At 46.9% G+C, this 17,176-nt stretch overlaps 1 protein-coding gene and 1 long non-coding RNA gene across 3 annotated transcripts in view; one reads left to right on the top strand and one right to left on the bottom strand.

Moving 5' to 3' along the window:
* LOC133477799 (uncharacterized) overlaps nucleotides 1–6,663 on the top strand; it is a 54,300-nt gene extending 47,637 nt beyond the window's left edge. The window contains exon 7 of the long non-coding RNA XR_009788479.1: nucleotides 1,867–6,663. This is a non-coding gene — a long non-coding RNA (uncharacterized LOC133477799). The remainder of the gene's footprint in view (nucleotides 1–1,866) is intronic.
* A 50-nt stretch (nucleotides 6,664–6,713) lies between these two features.
* On the bottom strand, nucleotides 6,714–16,384 carry slc52a3 (solute carrier family 52 member 3). 2 transcript variants are annotated; one of them, XM_061772875.1, is made up of 4 exons: nucleotides 16,245–16,384; nucleotides 13,891–14,958; nucleotides 12,840–12,963; nucleotides 6,714–7,155 (listed from the first exon to the last, which is right to left on the bottom strand). In XM_061772875.1, the coding sequence occupies exons 2-4, from the start codon at nucleotides 14,889–14,891 to the stop codon at nucleotides 6,748–6,750; spliced, it is 1,533 nt and encodes a 510-aa protein (XP_061628859.1). In that variant the 5' UTR covers nucleotides 14,892–14,958; nucleotides 16,245–16,384; the 3' UTR covers nucleotides 6,714–6,747. The 2 variants fall into 2 exon arrangements, with proteins under 2 accessions (XP_061628859.1, XP_061628869.1); XM_061772885.1 differs by lacking the exon at nucleotides 6,714–7,155 and adding an exon at nucleotides 10,599–10,995 and having other exon boundaries at nucleotides 16,245–16,383.
* Between the last annotated feature and the right edge of the window lie 792 nt (nucleotides 16,385–17,176).

Here is a 17,176-nt window from a genome sequence, read left to right as displayed (position 1 = left end):
CAGCCAACGAGGCAACTTAGCATATGACATTCTCAGCAACGCTGAGAATCACGATAACGTGGGAGCCAACAAGGAGAACGGCCACGTTACTGTTTCATCTGCTGTCATTGCGCTCTGAGAGGGATCAATATTCAGTATGAGGTCATGACATCAGTCACGGCAACGTAGCAATCCACAGTGCTGACAACCCATTTCAGAAGCTAGGAAAACGTCGCAGATTTGCCGCCAACAGATTGCAAATGTAACCTTTTCGATGCGGAGGGGAAAAGTGCACCAAAAGCAATGAATTATCCAACGCGTCTATATTCTGTACATCAGATATGACAAACCTGGCTCAGGTTATCAGAACGGTTCAATATTTACAAGGTCCAAAATCCAGCGATCTCCTCAAATCTCTGAAATGTGCACCACGATAACAATAACCCTCCGTTGCTCAGGTTGAAGTCTTTAAAGGACGGAAGCGTTTGTGTGTGTTTGGGTGCTTTGTCCAAGTGAATGTGCTTACAATGTGTGTTTATTGCATCACGTACAATCTCGTCGTTGAAATTTGCCTCCGATGCATCGAAGTGGCGTACGGCTGCCGAGGACACGACGCTGAAGGCTCTTTGGATTTGATCACGACTTCAAATTGAGTTTGACAAAACTGATGTTGTGCACGACCATTCCGACGTACAAACACAGCTCTCCAAGAAGAGAAGGCAGTGGAGTGCCAACTCGCCGTTATCTTATCACGAAATGCAGATTTTTCTCCTTTTTACCTCCGATTTCTTCGATTATCTTTTCATCTGGTCATAGGTGGGGGAAAGAGTGTATCGACCTGAGTCCCACTTTCCAGCAAGATGTTCTCTGTGTGTGCTCATCACAATCTACGTTTTTGCCACCTCTTTGCAAAGAGCGAAAAGAGACCTCAACAACTGCCCCAAATCTCTAATTACACCAGAACCTCGGTTTTTGTGATGAGTCTGTTCCAAAAGTCGGACAAAAACTGAATTGTACAAAACCCAAAGCAATATTTTCAGTATGAAATCATGTTTATCCACTTGAATCCATACAAGACACGCAAAGATGCTAACAAGCAAATATTTTAAAGAGGATAACTGAAGTTTTACATACTGAAAACCGTGTAAAATAATTCTCAATGACGAATGAGGTGGCTAAATGAACATTTCACATCCCTTTTACCTGAGTTGAAGGATCTCTGTGGCCTATACAACGAAGGGGGAGCCATTTTCTGAGATCTGCCGTTTCTGTGCTATTGTGTTCTGTGCTTGAACAAAGGGCGAGGCATTTTCCACAGTCCAAGCTTTTAGGAACAACTCAAGGCAATAACAAGCCTCTGCATCTGTTCAGCAACACTTGGTCAAGTTCGAGCAACATCAGCATAACATCCTGTCAAAAGTCCGGCCTTTAAAATAAAAGCCCCCCCCAGTTTGGCCACGGTTCTTTGGCCCTATACTAGCTTATTTGGCAGTCACATTCAAAAGAATGTGCGCTCGTTTAGTGAGTGACTGCTAATTAAGCCACCAAAGATTAAAGGTTAAATTGTGTTCGAATACTGTGTCCCTTTTATTTTGAAGGCCCGACTTTGGCCGAGTTGCGTTGCGCCCATGTTGCCGAGCAGACCGAGAGGGTTGTTATTGCCTCGAGTTGTTAATAACAGCTTGCATTGTGAAATACGTCTTGCCGTCTGTCCAACTGGTTTTACACAACTTACAAAATGAAAGCGCATCGATTTCGGGAAATTCACGTCACACTTTCTTTTTGAGAGAAAAAAAAAGCAAGCAGATGTACGAAAAGCGAACTTCCACTGTACATTTTCTGCAACCTCCCACGCTTGACTTCTCTCTTGCATCTTTCTCGCCGCAGATGGGCGCCCTCGAGACGGCGCGTGAGAGGCTTTTGTGAGGGTGGAGCTGCCGTGTGATCGCCGCAATCAGGTGCGCGTCTCCACAAAGGCCCCTGCTGCTCATTTCAAGTATCGGGGCCTCGCCGCGGCCTCGGGACATTTGGAGACATAAAACAACAGCGGCATCTGTGGCAGGTAATGATCCCCTCTCCAAAAATCTGTCTAATGATGGTCCTCGACCATTTGTTGCAGTTAAAATCACTGTTGCTCGTTGGCAGTTTGTCCTCGAGCAACACGTACGGCCGCGGATCGGCGGTCAAGCGGGCTGACGTGACACCGATGAGGCTTTTATTTAGCGCTAAGCCTCAGTGCGCCGCCACGAAACGGGACGTGTGGTGCCGAAGGTCAGCTGTGAATTGGGGATCGTTGCATCAGCGAACGAGCACAATAAGCTCCGCTTGCAAAACGTGATTAGCACAGAAAATAAGAACGCGCAGGGACGACGCAACGTTTCGCAACTGGTGCTTAACGTGCGTGGGAGGAGTCAAACAATTTTCCAAAAAGGATAAACAGGCGTTCACTGTCTCACCACGACCCGCGAGATCGCACTTGTCGGGTGAAAACCCCAGCGACGTGTCGAAGCGCAATCCGCTGCGAGCGATCCTGTCGGCTCGGACGCGCAACTCTTGCGTCCGCGGGGGGCTCTCTCCCCCGATCCCCTCTCCCGCGCGCCTGCTTTAGTAAACGCGTTAAATAGCGGCGCCGTGTTCGTGCGGTCATTGCGGCCGTCAAAGGCCATCGGGCCCCCTCGAAGGATGATGGCTCTCTAAAGTGGGCTCTCTCCATAGCAGCCATTTTCCACTCGACTGGTCCCACACACAAGGGGGAACGGTCGCCCCCAGCAGCTGGGCTCGACCGGCCACCGGGGGCGGGGAGAACGAGACGAACGGGCCGGATGTATTGGGAGCGGACTAATGGACGTCTATTTGCATCGAGAGGTGTTGGCAATTTGTCCTTCAAAAGACCTCTGATGATGCAGTTAGCGGGCGGATGTTAAGAAATGTAAGTGCACCCGGTCATTAATCCCGCCACTGACAGTTCAAACAAAGCACCGTCGCTATTGTGGCCATGATTGGCAAAATCTCAACGCGAACCTTTTGTTACGTCCCGACATGACTGCTAATGTAACTAGGTGTCGGCGCTAGGTGTCGAACTCAGGACGCATTTTCATAAATCATTTGTCGACACCGCTGGCAGTCTGTAAATTGCCTCTGCATTGACAACACAAAAGAGCTCCGCTGGGATCGAAGGAGTTCAGTGTCTCTTTGCGGCTGCCAAATTAGCTTGGCCTCCGTTTGAACCCAACAAACAAACAAATGTGAACGCAAACAATTTTACGTAGCGGAACCCGCCGAGATGCGCCGCGACCAACCGGCCGCGGGCTCGGGTAATAATTAGCCCGCTGCGGACGAGGAACATGTTCGCACCCCGTCCTTCTGTGAAGCTCTGTAATTGGTCCCCTCATGTGGCACGATCGGGCCCAAGAACAAAGAGTTCCCCGAGGGCAGATGCACGCCGACCCATGCTGAAGCCCCCCCGCGACAATGACAGGCAGGAAGCATTTGCATACGCTGACAGACTTGCCTCATCCCAGAGTGAAGTGCGAGGCACTTCATTAAAGCAACATCGATAGAAAACGAGGAGCGGCGCCGAAAGGACACCGGCCCGTCGCGTTCCATTTCAAATAAATGGACGGCGTTTATTACGATGGGGAGCGCGCGGCGGAGAGGTTAGCGATGGGATATTGCAACTCACGAGCCGGTTAACTGAACATCAGCAAAACCAAAACGTGTGCGCCTCGGGGTTCCGCAAAGCAAATTTCCTCACGCCAGAAAGTGCAATGTTGTTGTTGTTGTTATTGTTGTTGTTGTTGTTTGCCCTCACCCCGTGCCCCACCTTCTTACATTTTGTGTGTATGTGGTTTTATACCGTGATTTATTTCCCTAACCAGCTTAATATCCACCTTAAGGTCCGTGAACTAGTACGCTTTTTGTCCTCGCTCGTAAGACAATTGAGTGCACTAGTAGAAAAAGTAGCAGAACAGCTGTGTCTTAATAGTTTGATGGTTTGTTTTTTTCCACTACTGTATGACAATATTGCACACTAGTCGGACAACTGCATGTGTTCATTGAGGCGAGGCGAGGCAAGGCAGCTTTATTCAAATAGCACATTTGATTCACGAGGTAACTCGGTGTGCTTGACATGATTAGACGCATTTAAAAACAAACTCAAAGAAAATACAGTGCATTTTCTTTTCTTTTTTGAATGACTAAAATGCTTCAATCATACACCTGAGTGGGGAAATAAGAAGAATTTGGAACCTCGATTTCAAAACATTGACACTTTGGGGCTGATTTCACTTCTGTTGGCAACTTGTATTTAGAAAAAAATATCTCTATATTTTCTTTAAGTCAAAAATAAAGAAGGCAACTCCTCCTTCTATTTGTGTGCAGCATAAGCGCTAAATGCCGCTTCGCCACGTTTGCGCCACCGTTTGAGTCTGCCGATGTCGGAGCCCAACCGGGTTTGCACTCCATCGACGTTTCTTTCCTAAACCCTCCAATGAGGCACAACAGCGCACCAGTTGACATCTACGTGCTACTAGCACAACTACTGAGGCACGAAGTTAACTTGTAGAATTTGATAATGTCACTAGTAGCACTGCGCTGTCAATTCATGCACACGTTTGGCTCACAAATAACACAGAATTTGTGTACTAGTGCACCCTAACCTATACCAGTGCACTGAATTGTCTTACTAGTGAGGGCAAAGAGCATACTAGTACTACGCTGAATATCAAAGCTATTGAATAAATGTTCAAACAACTTTCCACTAGTAAGGCTTTTGTAAGGTTTAATTGCGTACTAGTAGGCCAAAAGTGGCACTAGTCGAGGAAAAGAAATGACTAAGACACAGTTCTTCCTAGTTGACAACTGTGTGCTAATAGTGCTATTAGTAAAGCGCTGAATGTTGACTTGATGTTAAGTTGATCATCTCCTATAGCTTGCAGTTGTCAACTAGTGCACCGTTTTGCCTCACTAGTAACATGTGGTTGTCCTAGTATGTGGGGGGGAAATCTACTCGTGAGGACAGAGAAATGACTAGTGAATGGACCTCAAACTGGATATCAAGGATATCAGCTAAATGCTCAAGTAGCTTGAAGGAAATCTTTCGGAGCATTTATACAATGCCAAAATTGGGGGGAAAGGTTACTAGTAAGACACTACTGCGTGCACTGAATTGTCTTATGAGGGTTAGGGTTCAAAACCGTGCTCGTGCATTGACCTTCATCTGGACATCAAGGATAATACATGCCGAAAGGGCTTCCTATGGACAGAGCAAAGTCAATTGAGCGAGGCGAGCTGCAAACGTGACCATCGCGACGCGTTTACGGAGCTGGGAATTCTGCAGCGCGGCGAAATCCTGCTCGTTTAACGAGGAGGCGCACCGGCAGACTCGAAAGGGGGGAAGCCAGCGTGTGAGCGTTGGAGCGCGGCGGGGGTCTCCGCTCTTTGGGAGGCGCCGTCCTGACCAGATGGACCTCTCAGTGGCAGAGGAGAGCGCAGGATCTCGCAGGACCGAGACTCTGCATCCGGGCGGCCCCGGCCCCGGCCCCGGCCCCGGCCCCGGCCCCGGCCCCTCCTGACCAGCTGGAGGACCGATGGGACCATCTGACGCTCGTGAGGAAATGATGCACTTTTTTCTTTGCCGGGTCGTTTTGTCCGCGCACAAAGGCTCAGCGCTAATCAAGGAATTGAGCTAATCGGCCTTCAAGACGGAATCCTTTTCACTGCATCAACAGCATCAACACGTTCAAGGTCATGTTATGAAAAGGAGACATCGTTTTTAGTGATATCGGGCCTGATTGATGGAGTTTGCGCATACTAAACCAGCCCGCTTCTGATTGCGCACGAGCTGATCTGCAAACTCGGATTGAAGTTCATTTTTGCGCATTGTGGGAGCAGCACATTGTTAGCGTAAAAGCAGACTTGCCCACGGCATTTTGAACTTACTGTCACAATGTTACTTCCAAAAAAAGAAAAAGAAAATGTTGGTTTTTTTTATTTATGACTGTGTAGATTGTCAGTCAAGGTAATCCGAAGACATTGAATCGGGCAAATGGACTCTTCTTGTTTGTTACGTTTGTTGGGGGTTGTTGTCCGAAAATGCTCAAATATTACTCTTAGGCTAAAAATAGGGAATTGAATAATTTAGCAGGTGCAATGTGTTGTATCACGCTTGAAAGAAATTGCAGTGGCTGCTTGAGACGGCAGGGAGAACCTCGCCACTCGTGGAAACGTTTTGGAAATTCCAGAAACTAATGGAAGTTTTCCAACCTCCAAAACCAGATTGTCAACGGGCGACGCCGCTGGTTAGCGGTTCAAGTTGAGGTGTCCGATGAGGCTTTGAAACTAGGATGCTAGTTTCAAAGTAGGATTTTAAAGGCAGGTTGGAGGTTTGTAATTAGGGTTTCCGCACAGGGTTGAAGGTTTCTAAGTAGGGGTTCAAGACAGGGTTTGGGTTTCTCGTTAGGGCCTCAAACAAGGGTCAGTCTATCGGGTTCGGGTTTGAAAGCCACTTCGGGGTATCAAACAAGGGTTAGGGTTTTAAACTGGGGTTACGGTTGGAAAATAGGGTTTTAAAGCAAAGGAAAGAAGGCTTTCAAGACAAGCTCAGGGGTTCGCATCGGATTTTCAAGCCTGATTTCATATAGTGTTCAAGACTGGGTTCTGCTTTCCGGCTCATGTTTCAATGTAGGGTTCCCCCCCCCCCCCCCCCCCCAAAAAAAACAATGTTTTGAGGCATTTGTAGAGGATTCTGTGGCCATGTTTTGTTTTAGTTCAGTGCAGTGATTTATGAGCGTCCTTGGAAAAAGTGCAGCGAAGACTCAATATGTCCGAGTGAGAAAGTCCCATCTGTGCTTGTCCTCCAATGACCGTGAGCCCCGGAGGCTGCACGGGGCCAATTGGGGCCCAATTTGCCTTCCTTATCTTTTTGTTTTTACTCAGTGTCGGGGTCAGGGAATCTCCCAAGTGACCGGCGGCAGAAGCAACAGCCGCGACGGCCCCCGCTGAGGTGTAGTAATTAGAGCCCTCCTCCTCCTCCTCCTCCTCCTGCCCGCCCTTTATGAAGGGCGGGCAGGAGGTGCAGCTGCCGATGGGGAAACCTTCTCTGGGAAGCGCGGATGACCAGCATCTTTTCATCCTCCTCGGCGGTTTTGCAGCAGTATTTCTGACAGGCTGAAATGTCTGCAAAATAAAAACAAATTCATCCAAATTTTGCACGGGTCATCCAAGTGCAGTGATGCCTCAAAATCAGACTGACACAACTTGGTTTTTTCAAGATACGAGCTGTCGTTCAGTAGATTTATTTTATTTAATTTTTTTTTTTGCATCAAATCAATGACTGAAACTGCCTTCTACCCTCTGAAGAACATATCCAGATTGAAGGCTTGCATGTGTAAAGCAGACCAGGAGAAGCTCATCCATGGGTTTATCTCAAGTAGACTTGACTATTGTAATGGTCTTCTGACTGGACTCCCCAAAAAGAGCATTAAACAGCTGCAGCTCATTCAGAATGCAGCGGCTCGGGTTCTGACCAGAACAAAGAGGTCGGCGCATATTACTCCGATTCTAAAGTCTTTACGCTGGCTTCCAGTCAGCTTTAGAATCGATTTGAAAGTTCTGCTACTGGTCTATAAATCCCGAAACGGTTTAGGTCCTGAATACACGAATGAAATGCTGGTGGAATAGAAACCCAGTCGGGCTCTGAGACCGACGGACTCGGGTCAAATAGCGGAGCGCGGAGTCCAAAGCAAACATGGTGAAGCGGCATTGAGCGATTATGCTGCACACAAATGGAAGAAGTTGCCAACACAAGTGACGTCAGCCCCAAGTGGGCATGTTTTGAAGTCCAAGTTAAAAACTCTTCCTCCCCCCCCCCCCCCCCCCCCCATGCATTTCCACTTACTTTGAAATGATATTTCTTGCACTGAACGCTGTTTTCATTGTATTTGTATTTGTTTTCTCATTGTTTGAAATGTTTATAAGCTGTTTATTGTCTTTGTTTTTCAATGCTTTTGCACATTGAGTTACCTTGTGTATGAAATGCGCTATATCAATACATTTTGCTTTGCTTTGCGCAGATTTCCGATGTGTGCTTGCTGTAGCGTTGGAGTGAACTCGACTCCACTCACATGGCTATCAACAGCAGTTTATTGTAGAGCGAGCGAGAGAGAGAGAGAGAGAGAGAGAGCAGAGACGGATTCTTCCAAAAAGAAGCTTTAAGACGTTCAAGGCCACTCCCACTTCAAGTTTACTTCCAAAGTCAACATAAAACAAAGATCATTGCAAACTAAACAGCTTTGCCTTAGAAAAGCCCGGGCTAGTTTAATGCTAAAATGCCATAGACAGGCTACTGAATAGCATGTATGTGGTCGCTTTACACAACTTATATTTGAGCACAAACAGAGACGCAACACACGCAGACGCACACTATGGCAATACTCACGGGCATATATTCTTTATCCTCTTGAGAAAAGGACTTTTTATTGCAGCTTATTGAGCCACCGATAGTCGTGGTGACTCTTTGTGTCTGTAGGACTTTATTATACTGCCGCTCGGTAGCCAAGGAATTGAATTGAAGTATTAAGTCATGAGGGACCAACTGTTTAATTCTTAACATTATTTATTATTACAATTGTTGCGATGGCTTGTACAGAGTCAACAATTGTTTAACAAATAAAGAAGGGTTTTCTTTAACTAAAGGCGTATGATAACATGAGCAAGGGTAATAACGCGAACGAAAACCGAATCAGCAAAAGGCTGACGAGAATATACAATAATAAGGGAGACGAATATAAGAAGGAGGGGCAGCTAGGGACCCGGCGGGCGCATGTATCCAATTTTCCCAAGGACGCAAATAAATGTTCATCAGATTTCAAAACATTTTGGGTAAAATTGTTTTTTTTTTTTTTTAAATAATGATGAATTAAGGGGGGGGGGGGGAATGCTTGCAGCAAAAAGGACACTTTCTCGGTTCAGGGCAAAATGGCAGGTGCTTAAGCACCAACTTGCGGCGCCGTGCGCACGTGCCTGTCAGTGAGTAAACTATGTTCCGGTGACTAGCATCCATCGATCCAAACGAATCCAGATGCCAAGCAGTTTGTGTGCCAGAGGCTCCGCCCGCGGACTGGGAAAAACCAAAAACACAAACAGCATCTTTTGGGGGGGAAACTGAAATGGATGAATTCATTTCAAGATGATTTGAGATGCACATTTTTGAAGTGTGGTTACGCAACAAATGAAACTCGTATCTCAAAGCGAGCCCGCGGTTATTATATATTACAAGGATAAAAAATAGTTTGTACATAACAATAAAATGCACTGAGAAGTAGAAATCATTTGTCAATTGAATCTATATATATTTTGTGTAATAAATGAAATAGCGGTCAGCATGACTATTGCCTCACATTTCGAAGGCTCGGGGTTCGAATCTCAGCTGCGGCCTTCCTGTGTGGACCGTTCATGAAAAGCAAGCATGGGGGCCCGTGCCGACGACACAACATAGGAATATATAATGTCAGTGCAGTGACATTTTCGCACTTACAAATGCGTAACCTGTGTGAGTGAAAAGCCGCGCACGCGCACGCGCACGCACGCAACAGGCGCTTGAACAGCAGTTGACGTCGCTGTATAGTAAAAATCGATCTTCGCTCATCAAACAATAAACAAAAAAAAGGCTTTCGGAAGAAGAAGAAGAAGACCACTTGAGCTGTCGAGCTTTTAGAGGCGCGCTTGCGCCACCCAGTGCTCAAACCAAGCAAACAGCCTCAGGATTTGGGAGCTCAATTGCTGTACTTTTTGCACTGAGAAACATTCACAAATGGCTTAGATTGGGTGTGTGTGTGTGTGTGTGTGTCAACCTCTGCTCCACACAGTTGCATTTGTTTGTTTTTTACAATGACCAATTAAAAAAAACCATTTTTTTGTTGACCTAATGAGATTAAATTGAGTGGTTAACATGTCAAATGTGATGTTAAAATCAAGTGCATAAACCTACGAGCAATACAACAAATAAAAAGCAAAAGGGCTGAGATATACAGTTATATTCCAATTTTGCAATATTTGAACATTGACTCGTGAATACGGGGGGCAAAGTTGCGAGTTTTTCAAGATTTGGTGAAATTGAAGATACGTCAACTCGCTTCAACGGGCAGATGGTAAACAATTCATAAAATAGGCTTTGAGCTATTTAAGTCCACTCCCACTTGAGGATTACTTTCAAACTAAACATAAAACAGATAAATGACATGTTGTGGGTCTAAAACAACCAAACAGCTGTAAAGTCTGTGTAGCTTAATGCTAACAAACAATGCTAAACGTCATTGACGGGTTAGCAAATAGCATACTCACAGGCACATATTCTTTATCCTGTGACTGACACTGCGGCTTACTGAGGAATTGTGACCGTGCCCGTGTTATATCGCCCCCGGGAGCCGCACAATCACCGTGAATGAATTCATCGTGATGCACAAACTGTTTCATTCTTTACATTGTATTTGATTGGTAATACCGTCTTGTTGTTGTTGTTTTTTTTTAATAAACTACAGTGTCATAGAGTGCAATTTTCCAAATTAAAAAAAAAAAAAAAAAAAAAAACATGCCAAATTTTTTTATGGTTTTAAAAAAAAAAAAAAAAAAAAAAACGTTTTAGGAGGGTGGGGGGGGCTGCAACGGCTTAATGGGATTTCCATTCATTTGAACGGGGAAAAGATCATTTGAGATGTGTATTCTCAACCCAAATCCGCTGGGATCATTCCAAGTGCGATATGGATAAAATATCACTTCCAAATCACTAAATGTCTTTGAAAGTTTTCAGAGCGGACATTTGGTGTTGCAGAAGTCCCCGGCCTTGAAGAGCACGAGGACGTTGACGAGCGGGAACACGGTAACAGAGCCCAGCAGCGAGCCCGCTTGTGCTGCGGCGCCGCACCAAACCAGGGCGCTGCGGCTGCGGTCACGCAGGATGACCCCCAGCATCACTTTGACGTAAGACAGAGTTCCGGTGAACGAGAGCCACGAGAGGACCTGGAGAAGGCAACAAGGACGTTGACTTGTACGGTGAACTCCCCCCGAAAAAAGTCAAGATTAAGATTTGAATTTGGTTTTCTTTCCTGTAGAACCTTTCCACAGCGTTTCTATATGTTTGTGGCCTTTCCGTAATGGCATTGATGTAATCGTCGGCGTCAAGGAACTATTGCTGAAGCGAACATCTTGATGAGCCTAAGATATTTGCGTGTCAAGGAGGAGCTAAGTTTAGCCAGGGTTGTTAGTGGAAATGACAGGTTTTTTGGGCAGTCAAATCTGATCTACAAATATTCTCGGTTAAGTTTGGTGTTACATATAAAACAGTTTGTGGTAGGGTTAGAGTTGAACTATGAATATACGCATTGAAAAAATGTTGGGTGTTTTCTTAGCCCAACCCGGCGAATAGTGGAGAAATAGGGTTTACTGAATGTGGAGCTTTGAAGCCAGCAGTATGGAAAACGTTGTTTTTGCCTTTCCTCCTTGACGTAAAGCCACAAAACAGTTCAAATACCATGGAAAAGCTTCCGTGAGTGACTTCCTGGCAAAGCTACAGCCAGTCCAGTCCAGTCCAGTCCAGTCCAGCCCACGTGGAGGACACAAACCTTGTCACTGATTACTATTGTTCCATTCATCAATAATTGACCGGTCAGACAAACCTGTTGAAGTTAATGTCTTACTAACTTCGACCTACAAGCCCGATTCCAATGAAGTTGTTGAACATTGCGACAGAATACAATGAGTTGCAAATGATTACATACACTCCAGAGACAAGAGATTTCATGTTCAAACTGCTCAAACTTGATTGTTTTGAGCAAATAATCATGAACTCGGAATTTGATGGCTGCCACGCGTTCCAACAAAGAGCGAGAAAGTCGAGAGGACGGCTCGTCGAACGCGTGTTTGGAAGATGGCACCCGTGAGCGGGCGGGTGCCGCGATTGGCTGGAAAAGGAGCATGAAATATCTGTAGTCAATGAACTGTGATTTGCAAATCATCGTATTCTGTTTGGATGAGACTTGATTGGAACTGGCCTTGTAAAAGGAACAGGACAAAAGCGTCTTTAGAAGGTAATGAAGTCAATTACACGTCATTGTTTTGCAAACTACGATTGTCCGTACTACAAAGAATGTACAGTCTCTTTCTTCATATATCTACAGTGTGCCGGCGCCGTGAAATGCTCTTGTGCGAGATGGCAGAAGGCACAAATAACCTGCTGCCATTCATACGGTAGAAGGTTCAGCAAAACTGCCGCACAGTTCGCAAAAAGGAACATTTGTGAGGTCATTATTTTAGGTTCCAGCATGTAACCTTTATTTGTTATTGCTTAAAAAAAACGTGTATTTAATATTATGCACAGTGTGAATGAACACTGTGTTTGAATAGAGAAAAACAAAAAGGAATGATTCCATTCTAATGTATTGCAAACAAAATATTGTTATGTTACTAAGTACTCCATACTTAATAAACACTTTGGAAAAAATCAATCAAAGTTAAATACGACGGAACTGTGCTTCTTTCACCTACCACTAGAAGGGCCCTGCATACACTTTGACAACCATAGAAATCATATATATATGTATATATTCTTATTATTTTTGTGTGGTGTTGTGCGATTAGATTTTTCTCCCAAAAAAGCTTGGGAAACACTCTCATTAAAGTAGGCGATCTGGGGTTGCCACGGCAATAAGACACCAGTCTCCAACGAACAACCCAGAGTACCTTCGCCATCATTTGACTCTCACATGCAATCATTGATGACAAGTTGCTCAACACTGTTAAGAAGCGGAACTTTGTCATTTCCTAGATGGAGCCGACGTCACGATGCGTATTTGGACGTCACTCACGATGATGACTTCTCCGGCCGCGGAGCCCTGAAGCAAAGGGCAGGGGCTCATAGCGGCCGCGGCCATGTTATAGCTGCCGAAGCCCGTACCCAACAGCGCCAGCGCGCCGAGAAACACGAGAGACCTGGAAGCACAAGGAAGATGCACTTAACGCTCACATTCACTCGGGCCCCCAGACACTTTTATCATGACGCAGATTGGAAACAATCACAATGCTTTCACAAAAAGAAGGAATTTCAGACGGAAGTACCAAATCATTTGACAATCACACCCTTCATTTATTTTTCTATTTAATTTGAAATCCGTATAAAAGCCAAAGTCATTCTCCAAATACTTCTGGATTTTTGGTGGAAAGAAAAAGAATGCTTCTAAGATGAACTTTTTTTCCGAACAGTAAATCCCTCCATATTCGGGTTAGGGTTAACATTCCGGAATTTGCTTACTCGCAGTTTTTTGGGAAGCTATCCTCCGTTCTTCGAAAAAAAAACGAGCCTCAAAGTAGCGAAAAATAGCAAAAATCCGCAAATAATTGACACTCATCGTAATTGCCGTGATTTTTTTTTTTGCCCCCCAAAAATATTTTGCTGAAAAACGTGATTGGGTTGGAAACAAAAAAAAGCGAATAAGTGGGAGTTTCCTGGGACTAACGTGGGATAGGTTCCCAAACAAATTTGCAAATCGGTGAATCTGCGAACGCTGAACTGCAAATATGTGGAGGTGAGGTCCGCTGTTGTACAGTGGAACCTCACTCAAGGTGGACACCAATGTCACAAACAGACCGTTGGGACTGAACAATGTGTCGAAAAAGACTTCAAATGCCGGTAACAAAAGTCTGTCAGTTCCAGAATTGCCCACTGTTGTTTACTGGCGCTGTGGCGCAATGCAGGCTGAGAATGGGACTGACACATTTCCAGGTCAAGCCTCCACCTTTGGCAGCAGATTTGGAACTAGGAAGCACACTAAGCATTCCTCGCGGTTCATAAAAGCGACTCGCCCATTCGTCCATTCTATCAAGTTTCCACTGTACAAAGAAAGAGTACTATCGTGGTACCTGTTCTGGAAAAACATTGCGACGGTGCAAGCTCCCGGGTTGGCCACTGAAGCCAGCGCGGCCGAGAGGTGATAGGCCAGGTTGCCGTAGGGCATGCAGGAGTACGTCTGCACAGAGGGCAGCACGCCGTTGGTGGCGCCGTTGACCCACACCACCAGGAAGTAGATGAAGGCGAGTTGGTATACGGAGTGATCGAGCTCGGCGGGCGGAGGCCTCGCGTGGCTCCCCTCCTCATTTTCCCATTTTGCATCCTTTCCGTCAGTATCCGCTGCAGGATTGTCCAGGCCGGAGCAGACCGACGCGGTCGAACCCGCCATCAGGTTTTCGTCGGGCGGCGGACGAATCCTGTTGAGGGCGATGAAAGCAGCCAGACTTATGCACATCATGGCCGTTAAGAAGAAGAAGAACACCTGTGTGGAAAAGTTGGGTGGGAGATACTCGGTCTGGAGGAACGAATGGTTTCCACCTGTGTGGTTTCCCGTCGTCGCCTGAGTAGAGTTAACGCACTCGGCCATGCCCGCGCCTTGAGCCAGAGCGACGACGCCAGGAACGAAGCCGCTCAGGCCCTCCCCGATAAAGTATGTGGTGATGTACTCGGCGGGAAGCCGCATCATGAAAGGCAGGAAGGTGACAGAGGAGGTGCAATCCACCAGCGATAGGAAGAAAGCGATGATGAAGAACGCGGTGCTGTGCGACGCACCGGCCACAATGCTCGTTCGGTCCCAGAAGAAGGCCAGCAGTCCGCAGGACAAGACGCCAACGGAGAGGATGGCGTAGATGACGGCCCGCTCGCTCAAGCGGCCCGGCCTGGCTTTGTGCATGAGAGCGATGAGCAAAGGTCCCAGGTTGGCCATCTGGATGAGGACGGTCAGGTAGGAGGGAAGCTCCCATCCTTCGGGGAGGCTGTTGACGATGAGCGGCAGCTCCACCCACAGGCCGTTCACGGCTACCCAGGAGCCCAGGCCAAAGGCGCAGGCCAGCGTGTGGACCAGAAGCGCCATCCCGCACGCGGCGACCGGGCCCCACGAGAACCACGGACGAGGATTCCTCTTGTGCTGGCCGTCACGTCTGGAGGACCGAAACAAACGGGCGTTGACAATCTGTTCCTCACGTTTGGCTATTTCTATATTCTATATTGGAGCGAGGGCACGGCATCCGATTACGGGCCCTCGTGCGGCACCTCCGAAAAGGATTAGCAAACGGGGAGGGGTTAGCGCCGCCCTAACCCTACAACCATTTACCCTCATTGGGGTCGCAGGTGAGTTGGAGCTTTTCCGAGCTCATTTTGGGCGAAAGGCAGTGTACCCTCCGGACCGGTCGCCAGCCAATCGCAGGGCACATAACATACCGACAAACAACCATTCGCACTCACATTCGCAATGTAGAGTCTTCCATCAACCTAGCACGCATGTTTTGGGGGATGTGGGAGGAAACCGGATTACCACCGCAGGCACGGGGACAACGTGCAAACTCCACACAGGCGGGGCCGGGATTTGAACCCCGGTCCTCAGAACCGTGAGGCGGATGTGCTAACCGGTCGGTCACCGTGCCACTTATTTGCAGAAAATATTTTAGCGTCGTCCTGATTAAAACGACCAGATCTCCTGCAAGCACGGTGGTACCTTCATCTTTCTACTTACGGGTCGCCGCTCGCTCACTGTGATTAGAGCCCAACTTTGAGTTACGAGCAAGTCTCAAGTGAAAAAGAAATGGAGTAATTAAGGTAAAGTAATGTGGGCGAGGAGAAACGGACGTCGACTTACAACTCTGGCCCGACCGATATGGATTTTGTTTTTTTAGGCCAATGCCAATTCCAATCATTCCTCGTCCAATTAATTCAACAAAAATATAGAACGAATGAAATAACTCCTTTTTTGGTGTCCCTGAAACAGTCCACACTCCACTCAGCCGAAGCTTCAAGAATGTGAACTTTTCCACACATCACGCCGTTGCCATGTAGTCGGGATTCCCAACCGCCGCTGTGCCGTGGGCCCCGTTCACATTTGACTTAACTGTTCCAAAAATATTCAATTATACATTTTTTTTTTTTTTTTTAATGATTAGAAATCATGTATCTTTGTTCCTCTATTTATGCCAGTGGGGCATAGCGACAGACAGAACAAATAAATGCTCTTCTATCAGATGGCGGGAAGTCCATACAGTCATTAGTGGTTTTTCTCTGTTGGCATGCCGTGAGATTTTCCAATTGTAAAACATGTGCCTTCGCTGCGTAAAGGTTGGAAATCACTGCCGTATATAGACACTCGCACTGTTGTTCCTCTTCCCGAAACGCACCCGAGTGACCCGCGTTTAATAAAGCAGGCCAGCCGTCTTCACGTCCCAAAAATACTTACACGTCGCCTTTGCTGTCCCTGCCGGCCTCGGAGACGGCTTGATGTCATCACGCAACGAAAGAAGTGAGCGAGCGGGCGGGTCGATGAGTTAGAGGGAGTGTCAGACAGACCTCTTTCTTGGCTGCACGGAGTGGGTGGGGTCACATGGTTCCCGGGGGGCTCAGAGTCCAGTCCAGCTGTGAGCGCTGCATAACAGAAGGCACGTCTCTCATAACGAAGTCAAGTCAGACATTTGGCATGGGGCCCGGTTTCCAGTGACGGCGTGTTTTTCAAGCACATTTCTCCACTCGGCTGCTCAACATGCTCTGTAACCTTGAAAGACCCTGCAAAGTGAATTCAGAGATATATGATGCATCTTTGAAGATGACTGCTTCAAACCTTCGCAAAGACCGCCACCCACAGTATGTCGTACTGAGCTGTGGAGCCGTTTCCCTGGGCCCAGTGGCGTAGCTTGGCCCCGGCAGGAGTCGCCCGGGAGAACTTTGTTTGCTCGGCCCACCGTATGCATGAGCCTTGAAAGCTGCGCGTCATTCACTCCGGGGGTGCTCAGCGATTTGAAACCCCCAAAACCAAGACTGACTGAAGTGACTCCTAGCCCACTTGGAAATCAAGACTGATGCACATATTGAAAGAGAACAGCTTTTAAAGAGCCATGCGCGCACTGTAGGGAAGGTTGAAAACGGGTGTCCGTTGTTGTTGCCTTTAACACTTAACGCGGCAACCAATCAAGTGGCACCCGGAGTCACGTGCGAGACCTTTTGTGCGACCTTCAAGGACCTTCTGCTTTTGCCAAGTGTCTCCACTATTTATGGTGGAACGAACAATCTATTGTATCCTTGTATTCTTGGTGACATGTTATCAAGAGGTTAGATAACAGCTTGACTCATTTCAGAGGTCAACTCATGAATAAGACACACAAAACAAACGACAAT

The sequence above is a fragment of the Phyllopteryx taeniolatus genome, chromosome 1 (assembly GCF_024500385.1).
Source record: "Phyllopteryx taeniolatus isolate TA_2022b chromosome 1, UOR_Ptae_1.2, whole genome shotgun sequence".
Classification (NCBI taxonomy): Eukaryota; Metazoa; Chordata; class Actinopteri; order Syngnathiformes; family Syngnathidae; genus Phyllopteryx; species Phyllopteryx taeniolatus.
This window is presented reverse-complemented; position numbering and strand designations above follow the sequence as displayed.